The sequence below is a fragment of the Rhinoderma darwinii genome, chromosome 5 (genome assembly GCF_050947455.1).
Source record: "Rhinoderma darwinii isolate aRhiDar2 chromosome 5, aRhiDar2.hap1, whole genome shotgun sequence".
NCBI classification, from domain to species: domain Eukaryota; kingdom Metazoa; phylum Chordata; class Amphibia; order Anura; family Rhinodermatidae; genus Rhinoderma; species Rhinoderma darwinii.
Window position 1 is genome coordinate 28,511,168 of NC_134691.1, and position 14,263 is coordinate 28,525,430.

General features: G+C 46.4%; 1 protein-coding gene and 1 long non-coding RNA gene across 2 annotated transcripts in view; one reads left to right on the forward strand and one right to left on the reverse strand.

The window, feature by feature from the left end:
- LOC142652351 (uncharacterized) overlaps nt 1–11,404 on the reverse strand; it is a 28,109-nt gene extending 16,705 nt beyond the window's left edge. The window contains exons 1-2 of the long non-coding RNA XR_012847828.1: nt 11,345–11,404; nt 8,098–8,158 (exon numbers count right to left, since the gene is read on the reverse strand). This is a non-coding gene — a long non-coding RNA (uncharacterized LOC142652351). The remainder of the gene's footprint in view (nt 1–8,097; nt 8,159–11,344) is intronic.
- Nucleotides 11,405–12,767: 1,363 nt separating this feature from the next.
- The window catches only part of TNFRSF11B (TNF receptor superfamily member 11b), a 30,965-nt gene continuing 29,469 nt past the window's right edge, over nt 12,768–14,263 (forward strand). The window contains exon 1 of the mRNA XM_075827979.1: nt 12,768–12,825. Coding sequence (XP_075684094.1) covers nt 12,793–12,825 — 33 coding nt within the window. The 5' untranslated portion in view covers nt 12,768–12,792. The remainder of the gene's footprint in view (nt 12,826–14,263) is intronic.

The window sequence follows — 14,263 nt, forward strand, 5'->3', positions numbered from 1 at the left end:
AAGAAATGACACGTCGATTGGTAGAGAAAACAAACACGGCGAGGGGGAAGGAGATGTCGGGAAAGAGGTGGGGGGGGGGGCGCCAAACTGAATCTTTGCCCCGGGTGCTGGAGAACCTAGCTACGTCTCTGTTATGACAGAGCAGGGAAGTATCTCCCTGCTCTGCCATAGGCTTCTGTAACAGTGGAGTAGCTCTAGGGGTCGCAACGGTCGCAATTTCAGTGCCGCCGTAGCCACACAGCGCTGACTGTGCTGCTACCGTTTCCTAAATGCTGGAGCAGGAGTGACGGCTCCTTGCTCCAGCATTCACTCTGCCATGAGCGGCTCGGCGCAGGCAGGTGCGATGTTGTGACGTCATCACGCCTGTCTGCTCCGAGTCACTCACACCTGTCATGGGAACAGGGATAGGTAAGTAATTAGGTTATTATTTTTCTATTAGGCACCATGGGGCATTATACTCTGTAGGGAAGGGGGGCTGATAAGGTGGCAGCTATGAGGGGCATTATACTGTATGGGCGGCACTATACTGTGAGGGGATTATACTGTGGGGACAGCTATCGGGGAATTATATTGTGGGGGCCTCTATGGGGGCACTGTATTGTGGGGACAGCTATGGGGGCATTATACTGTGGGGGCTGCTATGGGGGGCATTATACTGTGGGGGCAGCTATGGGGTAATTATACTGTGGGGGCAGCTATGGGGACATTATACTGTGGGGACAGCTATGGGGGCATTATATTATGGGGCAGCGATGGGGAGCATTATACTGTGGGGGCAGCTATGGGGGTATTATATTGCATGGGGCAGCTATGGGGCATTATTCTGTATGTAGGAATTTGTTTGGCCATTATACTGTGAGGGCATTATACTGTGGGGACAGCTATCGGGGAATTATATTGTGGGGGCCTCTATGGGGGCACTGTATTGTGGGGACAGCTATGGGGGCATTATATTATGGGGCAGCTATGGGGGCATTATACTGTGTGGGGGCAGCTATGGGGGCATTATACTGTGGGGGCAGCTATGGGGGGCATTATACTGTGGGGGCAGCTATGGGGACATTATACTGTGGGACAGCTATGGGGGCATTATATTATGGGGCAGCGATGGGGAGCATTATACTGTGGGGGCAGCTATGGGGGTATTATGCTGCATGGGGCAGCTATGGGGCATTATTCTGTATGTAGGAATTTGTTTGGCCATTGTACTGCATGGGGGCATCTGTGTGGGCATTATACTGTATGGGGGCATCTGTGTGGGCATTATACTGTATGGGGCATCTGTGTGGGGCATTATAATGTGGGGGCAGCTATCGGGGGCATTATACTGTGTGGGGCAGCGATAGGGAGCATTATACTGTGGGACAGCTATGGGGGTATTATGCTGCACGGGGGCATCTATGGGGCATTATTCTGTATGTAGGAATTTATTTGGGCATTGTACTGCATGGGGGCATCTGTGTGGGCATTATACTGTATCGGGGCATCTGTGTGGGCATTATACTGTATGGGGTATCTGTGTGGGCATTATACTGTATGGGGTATCTTTGTGGGCATTATACTGTATGGGGGCTTCTGAGTGGGTATTATACTGTATGGGGCATCTGTGTGGGCATTCTACTGTATGGGGCATCGGTGTGGACATTCTACTGTATGGGGACTTCTGTGTGGGCATTATACTGTATGGGGCATCTGTGTGGACATTATACTGTATTTGGCATCTGTGTGGGCATTATACTGTATGGGGCATCTGTGTGGGCATTATACTGTATTGGGGCATTATACTGTGTGGGGGGCACTATGGGATCATGATACTGTGTGGGCTGAACCGGGTGTGTATGGGCAGGGATTGGGTGGGATTAGAGGCGTGGCTTAAAAGAAAAAAAGCTACGCTGTGCGCCGCATCGATTGTCCCTCTTTATGATACATGAAAGTATATCACAGTCTACAGGGAGGGCTGTATAGCACTGTATGGGGGAGGGTTGTATAGCACTGTATTGGGAGGCTGTATAGCCCTGTCTACAGTGGGCGCTGTATGGCACTGTATGGAGAGGCTGTATAGCCCTGTCTACAGGGGGCACTGTATAGCACTGTCTACAGGGGGGACTGTATAGCACTGTCTTCAGGGGGCTGTATGGCACTATTTACAGGGGGACACTATCTGCAAGAACGGGCTGTGTGTGGCACGCAGAGGAAGGGGCTCCAGTCAAAAGTTTGCTATGGGGCCCAGTGTTTCCTAGTTATGCCCCTGCCTGTACTACATGTACAGATGTGTCCTTCCTTACTTTTTCTCTTATCTCAACATATCCTCAGATGTGTGGTGCGAGATGACCAGCTTTGATAAAAAACATGATTTTGTGATGCATCCCTGCCAGCCTCCTGAGACAACGTTATCTTGACCCATGTGACCGCTGCAGTGAATCACAGGCTGCAGCAGTCACATAGGACAAAACTGCATAATTTCAGGAAGCCGCCAGGGACACGACTGGCAGGAACGCATCGATATGGGAAACCAGCTGAAGAGAGTACAGTATCTTTTTATTTTTCGGAGTGAAATCCGAGTTGGATGCAGTACTAGAAGAAATCAGAAAGTCAGACAGGGCAATTGGGGTACTTTTGAACCCCGGCAAATTTATTCGGATCAATTAGACCTATTCGATAGAATCGGCCCTGAAACTAATTTTGTGAAATTCGCTTATCTGTAGTTGTGATGTGAATTGCAACCTGTCAAGGGTTTTGCAAGCATGACACAATATTTTATTAAAATGGTTTCATGAGAAAACAGAGTCCTTAACCAAATTCAAGCTAAAATAAGGAAGCCCAATGTATATAGTCGCAGGCAGGGCCGGCCTTAGGGGGTGTGTGACCTGCGCCCTTGCACAGGGCGCAACACTCCAGAAGGTGGAAGGGGGCGCTGCGCTGGCTACCTTCCCCTGCTTGTGTTTCAGAAGCGCCCAGCAGCTGCCTTTCCACCCGGGCGCTTCTTCTCTCAGTGGCTACGCTACTGCTGTAGCAGCCATAGTTTCTGCTAGCGGCGACACCGACCATAAGGGCGCCCAAGCCGCCCGTCGGGACATGACCCCCCCCCCTGCTGTGGCTGCTACAGCGGTAGAGACACCATATTCAATAGTATCTACGTCCTTAGGATTCAGATACTATTGAACACTATAGCAGAGCAGGGATGTATCTCCCTACTCTGCTATCTACTAGCCCCACTTTAGCTCCCTGAAGGAGCGGAATCCCACTGTGGCAGATTTTTCTGCCTGCATAAAACTCTGTGTGAACATACCCTTATAATGGTTTTGCTTTTTTAGTTACTAGTGCTACAAATTATAATTTTTTGTATTTTTTTTTTTTTTTACAGGTTCGGTCATTGGACCACGTCGGATTCGAGGACCACTTCGATGACACCGTTTTTATTTTCAATAAATTGGTTAATGAGGGTGCCACAGTGCCCGGCCATCACTTCGGATGGTCGGGTATTGGGGGGAAGGTACTCAGTAAATAATCTACAATCGTCTTGTCAAGGATGAACACATCTGTACTGTACTCCTCTTTACCTCTACTACATAAACTATACTCAGTGGTTTCGTCACCGCCGCCCTGCCGAGCTGTAACAATTATTAAGACTACCTTTTATTGCAAGCATTAACAAATGGGTGTTACGATTCCCCTAGTCAATGGGCTATGTCCCCAACCATCGCTGACAAGGGTAATGGTAACACCCATTTGTCTAAAAGTCCTGGGCTGCACTGAGACTTTTAGTGGCATACAAGGATTTCCTATAATAAACATGTTAGGGGAAGTGATAGATTCTCTATAAATCCAGTGACTCACAGGTGACGTCTTCTAAGATTCTAGTAATTTTTTTCCCCTTCTCTTCTCCATCGGGTCCAGACCTCATCATAACTTCTGTCGGCCAATCCCCATTTCTGCAGAATTTGCCACTCAGACTGATCACTTTTCCAACATTTCCACATCTACAAACGAAGATAAAATTTTCATCGTACCACAAACTTTGCCCCTAAATATAACAATAACCATACACTTCACCCCTGAATAAAATAGTATCAAACACTGTGCCCCAGAATATAATTGTGTCAGACTCTGTAAAGTAAAGCACCACATCCACAGTGCCTCCTGTAGATAGTGCCACACACAGCCCCCTGTAGAAAGTGCCAGCCCCCTGGTGGATAGCACCACACACACACCCCCCTATAGATAGCATCATACACAGCCCTGTAGATAGTGCTACAAAGTCCCCCCATATAGATAGCGCCACACAGCTCCCCCTGTAGATAGCGGCACACAGACCCACTGGAGATAGTGCCATACAGCCCCCCTAAAAATAGTGCCACACAGATCCCCTATAGATAGCGCCACACAGCCCCCCTGTAAATAGTGCCACACAGCCCACTGTAAATAGTGCCACACGACCCCCTCTGTATAGTGCCACCCCTATAGATAGCACCACTCCCCCTGCAGATAGTGCCACACACAGCCCCCTGTAGAAAGTGCCACCCCCCTGTAGTTAGCATCACACCCCCCCTGTAGATAGTATCATACGCACACCCCCTGTAGATAGCATCACACCCCCCTGTAGATAGCATCACACTCACACCCCCTGTAGATAGCATCACACTCACCCCCCTGTACATAGTGCCACACAGCCCCTCCCCCTGTAGATAAGCGGCACACAGACCCCCAGGAGATAGTGCCATACAGCCCCCCTGTAAATAGTGCCACACAGCCCCCCCTGTAAATAGTGCCACACAGCCACCTGTAAATAGTGCCACACAGCCCCCCTGTAAATAGCAGCACCCCCTGTAGATAGCACCACGCCCCCTGTAGATAACGCCACACAGCCCCCTCTGTAGAAAGCACAACCCCCTGTAGAGAGCGCCACACAGCCCCCCTGTAGAAAGCACCAACCCCCTGTAGATAGTGTCACACAGCCCCCTGTAGAAAGCGCCACTACCCCCTGTAGATGGAGCCACTGTGCCCTCTGTAGAAAGCACCCCCCTGTAGAAAGCGCCACCCCCCTGTAGATACGGCACACAACTTGCTGTAGAATGCACCACCCCCCAGTAGATAGATCCACACTTACCTGCCCCTACTTCCCTTGCCTCACCAGCAATGTGAATTGTATCCGTGTCCAAAGGACGCGTATACAATTGAGTCCAGGGCCTTCGGTTTTGTCGCGGCTTTTGCCGCGATTCGTGGCAAAAACGTGACTAAACTGAGATGAGCTCTTTGTGTGGCCATGGGCCCCCCTGGAGCCTCGGGCCCCCAGGCAGCCGCCCATAATGTTCCTTTGGGGATCCGCCACTAACTATACTTCTACCTACCTGTAAATGAACTGCAGTGCTATCTACCTGTACTACGTGTACTATACTCTTCTCTACCTTTACAATATAAAACTTCGATGCCCATTCTTGACAGTAACAAACTTCAAGGTCAGATTTGTAAAGGCTTCTTTGCTGTGCACACAGGAATGTTTAAACAAAACTTGACAAATTATTTTTCTTGCGCTTCTTACATAAAAGCCATGATAGACATAAAAATTCTCTCATCTGGCAACCAGTTGTCCAGCATCATGCAAGAATGGTTGGAAATTGTCCTACATCTGGAACTTTAAAGGCCAGAAATTTAAGGTGCTAGAAACGGTCGATGATCTCCCAGGCAAGCTTTAGAACTCATTGTATGTGGAATGACAGGGATAGGGAAACAGACAAGTGAGCCCTAATCTACCCGCCACTCAGTCCCTGCCTACTTGCAACGACCCGCCCTAGGCGACGGGGTACAACTGGGCGACGGTCCCTACACTCAATAAGTGCACGACAGACAACAGACAAGGAAACACAGAACAAAGGGAAACGGGGCAGTTGCCCACGGAACACCGTGAGCAACAAGAGTAGTAAACGAGCCGAGTCAAACCAGGAGAGTACGAGGTGCCAAACGTAGAGCAGGAGAGTAGTGAACAAGCCGAGTCAAACCAGGAGTGTACGAGGTACCAAACGCAGAGCAGAAGAGTAGTCAGTAAGCCAGGGTCAATACGAAGCAGGGACAAGTAGTTCAAGAAGCTGCAGCAGGGCCAGGAAACCAACAGAGAAGAATCACAAGCAAGGAGGAACAGGAAAGGCAGGTATAAATAGACAGAGGGCGGGAGCTAGCTCCGTCTGGCCAGGCTGTGATAGGCTCTCCCACTCCTAAGCCTGCCATCCTGAGTGGTGGAAGATGGAGTCAGTCTCACAGACATAGAAGCAGGTGCAGACTGATTACCTATGGGCGTGGATACAGAAGCTGTGCCTGGCAGATCCTTTACAGTATGGATAAAAATTCACATGTGCTAGATATTTAGGGGGAGATGTGAAATGTCAAAGAAAAATCTCTGATCAACCCATGATTTTAAACTGATCATACCCCTGTAATATACTAATGGAATCAAAATGTTCAACTCCTTCCTGACATCCGCTGTACATATATATCGGAGGTCGGGTGGGGGAGTATGGAGCGAGCTCACGGGCTTACCCTTAGATGCCGTGGTCTCTATTGACCTTAGCCGTTAAAATGACCTGCCATCGGCCCCCCCTGCAACGCGATCGCGGGGTGCCAATGGTCGTCATGGCAGTCTGGGGGCCTAATGAAGGACCCCAGGTCTGCCATTTTTTTACCCCCATTAAAGGGGTTGTCCACTACCGGACAACTGATGACCACAGGACAGGTCATCAGTATATGATCGGTGCCGGTCCGACACGCGGACCCCACACCGATCAGCTGCTCTGGCTGCCTGCGGGGATGTTATTGCACAGTATGTAGTGTACGGAGCCGGAAGCAGTACTGCAGCTCAGCCGCTATTCCGTGACCGGAGACATTTGCTTCCGGCATGGACGTCCGATGCCCGGAGTCAGCTGGAGAAGTTGATCGGTGCGGGGCCGCGCCGATCATATACTGATGACCTATCCTAAGGCCTCATGCACACGGCCGCACGGGCTGTCCGCAATCACGGACCATGCAAATACAAGATGTGCATTGACTCCAAGAAGCCTGGACCGAAATGCGGCCTCTAAAATAACTTGTACTATTTTTTTGTTGGCCGGGCTCCAGGCCAAAGCACGGACCGTGGAAACCAATTGTGGATAGTATGTCGATCGTAATACAATATAAGTTTATACCCCCTTTATGACAAGCTTAAATCATTAGTGAAACAGACGGCAGATTTTAGAAGTCACTTAAAGGGGTTGTCCCATCAAGACAAGCACTTTAAATATTTAGAGCGGCCCGGGGATCAGCTGATCTTTACAAGTCCAGCTCCAGAGACCCATGAAATATGTAACTGGCCATACATTTATTATGTAGCGGCTGCTGCAGGGGAAATGTATGATTACATGTCAGCCATTCAAATGACATGGGCAGACGTGGTATGCCACAATGAGAGCTACCCATTGCTAACGGGAGTCCGTCCCCCCCCCCCCCCCGCCCCTAATAGGTACAGTATAAGGAAAAGAGTGTCTTTTTGAAATAACCCCTTTAATTGTTTACAAGGCTGCAATATTTGGCCCTTGGGACATAGACACACTGAGACCCACTATGACTCAATTTCCTTCGCTCATCCAGGATACCATACTACAATAATGTCTGCAGTGGTACTAAGGTTGTGTTCGCACATGACATTTTTGCTGTATTTTTTTGCATGTTATTTTGTAAAATTACATGAATTGATTTTCCTGTCATTTTTACCAAAGAACATCAAAAATATCAAGTGTGAGCATATCCTAAGAGGGAGAGAGTCAGCTGCATGTCGCAAAGTTAGTAATTTAACCATTTCACAGTCAGAAATTTAGGTGCTGTATTTGTTAAGGTGGCCGGAAAAAAAAACTATTTTTGCTTTTCCAAATTTTAACAGCCATAACTTTACTTTTTATGTTGACATAGCTTTAGAAGGTCACAAATTACTGCAAGATATGCAGTACCTCTACTAAGTACTGTGCTACAGGGGTTAAATAGTTATGCATAACATTATTTTGTATTTAGTAAATGATGGGAATATATGGTGGGTAAGGTGGCTTGACAGGTAAAAGCTAGAAGATTACGTACCTAAAAGGTGTTTCATAATTGTCCTTGGCAGAATCCGAGGTTCTTCTTCTGACCCCATTCCCTAGGACAAAACATGAACAGCAAGCAAATGGTTAATGCGGTTGTCCGTGCACGGGGCAGCATTTAATACTGAAGTCCTATTCACAGGATAGGTCATCAGTATTTGATCGGTGGGGGTCCAACACCCGGACCCAACACCAATCAGCTGTTCTGGCCGCCTCTGAGTATCAGATGTTATGCAGCTGCCGGTGTATGAAGCAGATGGCTCTGTACACTGTACTGCAGCACGGCCACTATACCGTGACCGGAGCCATCTGCTTCTAGCACGGACATCCAGTGCCCGGAGGCAGCCGGAACAGCTGATTGGTGCGGGGTCAAAGTGTCGGACCCCCACCGATCATAATATATACTGATGACCAATCCTGTGAATAGGTCATCAGTCTGAAAAAACGCCCTGTGCCCCTTTAAGTCAACAATTAGTTAATTATCAATAGCATAAGACTCTATAAATATACTCTAACACTATCTGTGTTTTTTTCTTCCTGGTCCCTTTAGCACATAGTCCAGGTTTTGCTTAGCCATTTGATAAAAAGCTTTTTTTTTTTTTTTTTCTAGGGGCACTTTAACCTGTTATGAGGCACAAAGGTGGGCATTTTTATTGGGGGTGGGGGGGTTCAAAGGAGGTAGTTATTAGTGTTTTGGAGATAAAAGGGGCATTACTACTTTGCAGGGGACACAGAGGTGGCCATTATCACTGTGCTGGGGGCATGAAGGGAGCATTTTTACTGTCCTAAGGGGATGAAGGGGGCATTATTAATGTGTAGGGGGCTCAACAGTGGCCATTATTTCTATGTGGGGACACAAAGGTGGGCATAATTAGGTGTAGTTTCTTCTAATTAAGCTCGCACATAAATTGATTCCTAGGGGTAACATGAGATCAGAAAACAAAGCTCTTTTGTCCATGGACTGTGTCAAGCATTTCCTCCTAATCCTGCAATACCAGACACATCCCGTGGACAAGTGTGGCACTGTTTCTAGAATCAAAGCAAAGTACTTTTTCTAATCTCATACAACACATTTATTCTTATGGTTTATTACTGCACTGATAAACAACTTATAACCATTCTGTCATATTAATGTTGACAACAGCATCCTGTCCATCCATGATCATGGTAGATTATATTTTAGTATCTAATGCACTTGTGTGTGAAGCACATTTTAAATATTATTTTTGTTGATTTTATTATTATTGTCAAACATCTACAAAGCATTATGTATTAAACAACACTGCAAAATAATTGTAATTCAGACGCGTGGGATCATTCTTGGGCTCAGAGGCGTAGCTAGGTTCTCCTGCACCCGGGGAGAAGATTCAGTTTTGCGTCCCCCCCCCCCCTCGAACCACTTTCCCTTAATTTCCTTCCCCCTCGCCAAGTTTGGTTTCCGTTTGTGTCAGTCAGGGATCCATTCCGGCAGACAGCTCCGACGTTACGGCGGAAAGCTCCGACGTTCCGTCGGAACGGAGCCCTGGCGCAGATGTGAACGAAGCCTTGCATTTTACAAGCAATATAGGTATATAAGGGAGTTACCCGAACAATAAATGAAAAGAAAAGAAATTAAAGAGGTTAGTGCCGGACTAAAACAGATTGTATAACTGAGGCAAGTGAGAATATATGGTGACATAATGAAAATCCTTCTCTTGTAGATAGTGCCACACCCCCCCCCCTTGTAGATAGTGCCACACACAGCCCACTGTAGATAGTGCCACACACCCCCCGTGTAGATAATACCACACAGCCCCCCTGTAGATTTTGCCACACAGCCCCCCTCTTGTAGACAGTGGCACACCCCCTTTTAGTTACTGCCACACAGCCCCCATATATGGACACAGATACTGCCACACAGCCCCCCCCCCCCCTTGTAAATAGTGCCGGAGAGACCCCCTGTAGAAATTGCCACACTCACCCCCAGTAGATATTGCCACACACCCTCTAGTAGATAGTGCCAGACAGCCCCTTTGTAGATAGTGCCACACACCCCCCCTGTAGATAGCGCAACCCCCCCTCCCAGTAGATTGCACCATTAGGGCTCCTTCTAGAAGTGTAGTCCCCAGCAAGAGCGTTGCCGAACCTCTGGCCTGGGATTCCTCTCCTGGAGGAGCCCCTGATGTTACTGTCCATATATGGACAGTGACTTCAGGGGCTCCCTCTAGGAGTGGAATTCCCAGCCAGCGCGTCGGGAACATTCTGGCCAGGGATTCCTCTCCTGAAGGAGCCCCTAATGTCAGTGTCAATATATGGACAGTGACGTCAGGGGCTTCCCAGGAGTGGAACACTCTGGCAGGGATTCCTGCTCCAGGAGGAGCCCCAGACATCACTGTTGATATATGGACAGGGACGACGGCGGCTCTCCCTAGGATCAAAATCCCTGGCCAGAGCGTCTGCAACTCCCCTGATTGGGCTTATAAGGGACCTCTCCATCCCTACCTCCAAAGAGCCATGGTATCCATATATTGCTCTGATAATGGCTAATAAGCCCTAAGCATCTGTATACTATTTGGAATAAATAATTCTGTACTTATTAAGCAAGTCCAGGGGTTCCGGATGCACACTTGGCCCTTGGGACAGAAAAGAATGACTTGATGTCTCTGCGCAGTTTACCAGAATGAGGATTCATTTCATGGATTTTTAATACTTTAAAAAGAAAAGAGAAAATGGCAGAAAAAAATGGCAAAGAGAAAAGGCAAAAAAGACATGAAGGAGCTTCCAAGTGAAAACCTACTTAGGCGAAATTCACACGAAAGTGTCCGTTTTGCGCGCGTAAAAATGCAGCGTTTTGTGCGCGTTGCAGTTCCCTGTGTCATCAGTGTTTGGTGCGTGTCTGCGTTATTTTTGCGCATTTGGCATCCTTATGACACGCGGTTTTGAGGTTTACAAAATTAAATGAAGGAGGTGGTTTTATTTTTCCCATCATTTCTTGAGCAACTGGTGCGCGAATCATGCACAGCATACTGATGTGCGTCCGTGTGCTGTCCATGATTTTCACGCACCCATTGACTTCACACGCTGCGTGAAAAACACGGAATGTCTGAATGGCCCCATTAACTTACATAGTTCCGTGCAACACGCGTGATTTTCACGCGCGTGTCACAGACGTGAAATACGCTCGTGTAAATAAGGCCTAAAGGTAGAGAGAGAAAAAAACGTACACATAAATGTAAAACAAATTCTTATTTCCTAATAGTTACCTTCAGGGCCATATTCCAGGGAGGGCAAATGGGGCTATTGCCATGGGGGTCCCCCCATCTAAAAAAAACAATAGAAAGCTGTCAAAATATTATGCATTAATTTTGTTTAAATTACTAGCTGTAGCCCGGAGATAGCGTCCCGAATTTACCCTTCAACTCGCCACTTCTTATCTCTATTAGGGACAGGGTGCCCACTCCTTTGCCCACATTAGTTTCTCCTGACCCAGTGTAACAGGTCAGTAAAATAATATAGCAGCACTGTGTATGGCACTTTTTATATACACATTCTCTGTTTTCTTTCTTACAAAAAATGTTTAAGATCTCCACCTAAAAAAGGAGAGCCCCCCATCCTATATTTCGCCCAGTGCCCTCCACCAATGTCAATTAATATTAAAGAGGTTGTCCGGTTTCTGCAAATTAATTATATTTTTTGTATAATAAAAAGTTATAAAATTTTCCAATATACTTTCTGTATATTTCCTAATGGTTTTCAAGATCTCTGCTTGTTGTTATTCAGTAGAAACATTCATTGTTTACTTCCAGTGGATACAATTCTGTCCATGGTCATGTGATGGACACACAGGTGCACGGCTCGTTACAGTATGTGTATCAGAGCTGTGTCTTCTAATGATCCCAGCACCTGTGTGTCCATCACATGACCATGGACAGAATTGTATTCACTGGAAGTAAACAATGAATGTTTCTACTGAATAACAGCAAGCAGAGATCTTGAAATCTGAAAGTATATTGGAAAATTCTTTCATTTTTAATTATACAAAAAATAGCATCATTTGTCATCAGTCTAGGAATCTGAGGCTTTACATAATAATGTGTCATTGTACGCAGTGGGATTTGACCTCGACTTTTTCTGAGCAACTTATTATGAACAAATTGTTTGTTTTTGACCGTAAGGATATGTTCACACGGCAGCGTCCGTAACGGCTGAAATTACGGGGATGTTTTCAGGAGAAAACATCCCCGTAATTTTAGCCGTAACAGCATGTGCAGGCGCTTGAACGCCGCGTCCATTACGGACGTAATTGGCGCTGCTTTTCATTGGAGTCAATGAATAACGGCTCCAATTACGCCCCAAGAAGTGACAGGTCACTTCTTTGACGCGGGCATCTATTTACGCGCCGTCTTTTGACAGCGGCGCGTAAATTACGCCTCGTGTGAACAGACAAACGTCAGCCCATTGCTTTCAATGGGCAGATGTTTGTCAACGCTATCGAGGCGCATTTTTCGGACGTAATTCGGGGGAAAAAAGCCCAAATTACGTCCGTAATTAGTGTGTGTGAACATACCCTTAGAAAAAAGGAGATGATGCCTTTATAAAGACAACTTCCTGTTGTGGCTCGGAGGTTCGCAATATAAAACCTGGAGGGTGGACCTTAGAAGCAGGCAGAGAAGTCGTGCTCCTAGAAGCTGAGGTTTGGAGACAGACCACAATGTACAAGATCATTAGCTGCACGCTTCTGGTGGTGAGTACGCGCCGTCACTTCTCTGCGGCTGCCGGGGTTTACTCAAATGCAGCATTCAGAAAAGGGACATACTGATCATTTCTTCTATATATGAGTAATATTGTGGATCTTCTATGTCTAGAGAGAGAATAGAGAGAGAGAGCGGAGGTAGAACATTATACCTTGCACATAGTACAGGTGGGTATAGGGAATTACATGGACAAGATGATGATGATGATGATGATGATAGTGGAGAAGGTTTAACATTAAATTCTTCAGCGATATTTGAAAGCTGTACGCAATCATAGATAGGACATTATTTAGATGTAGCAGAGTGGATTTTAGTCATTTGAGTATGATATATGACATTGTATTGTTTCAGTGTTAAAAGCACTTGGCAAATCTGCTACATTTGTATATGGAAATAGAGAATAGAGAATATATATATACAGACACTTATAAGTGTGTGTGTGTGTGTGTGTGTGTGTGTGTGTGTGTGTGTGTGTGTGTGTACATTCTTCTATATATTCTTGTGTGTGTGTGTGTGTGTGTGTGTGTGTGTATATGTACATTCTTCTATATATTCTTGTGTGTGTGTGTGTGTGTGTGTATATATATATATACACTCTTATATATATTATTGCGTGCTGTGTATATATATATATATATATATATATAGTGTGTGTATATATATATATATATATACCTATATATAGAGAGAGTGCGATAGATATAGATACTGATGATGATGACGACGAAGATGATTATAATTTATAATAGTGTTGTCAAGTAAGTTGATTTTAACACCTGTTGACCATACAAATAATATTTCCTTACTACTGATAGTATACATAGTCTGGTTACTAATATTAATATTATGAGCGGCTGATTTTGACACCTACGATTGTTTTTCCATAAAGTCTTGGATGAGTTGAGTAAAATAGCACAATTTATTATAATATTGAGGGCAGCATGATGGTTGGCACTATTGCCTTGCAGTCCTGTGGTGAAATCCAACCAAGGACAACATTTGCATGGAGTTTGTATGTTCATCACATGTTTGCGTGGGTTTCCTCCGGGTACCCCAAAAACATACCAATAGGGAATTTAGATTGTGAGCCCCAATGGGGTGTAAAGGATCTGCCAGGCACAGCTTCTTTATCAACGCCCATAGGTAATCAGTCTGCACCTGCTTCTATGTCTCTGAGACTGACTCCATCTTCCACCACTCAGGAAGGCAGGCTTAGGAGTGGGAGAGCCTATCGCAGCATGGCCAGACGGAGCTAGCTCCCGCCCTCTGTCTATTTATACCTGCCTTTCCTGTTCCTCCTTGCTTGTGAATCTTCTCTGTTGGTTTCCTGGCCCTGCTGCAGCTTCTTGTACTATTTGTCCCTGCTTCGTATTGACCCCGGCTTACTGACTACTCTCCTGCTCTGCGTTTGGTACCTCGTGCTCTCCT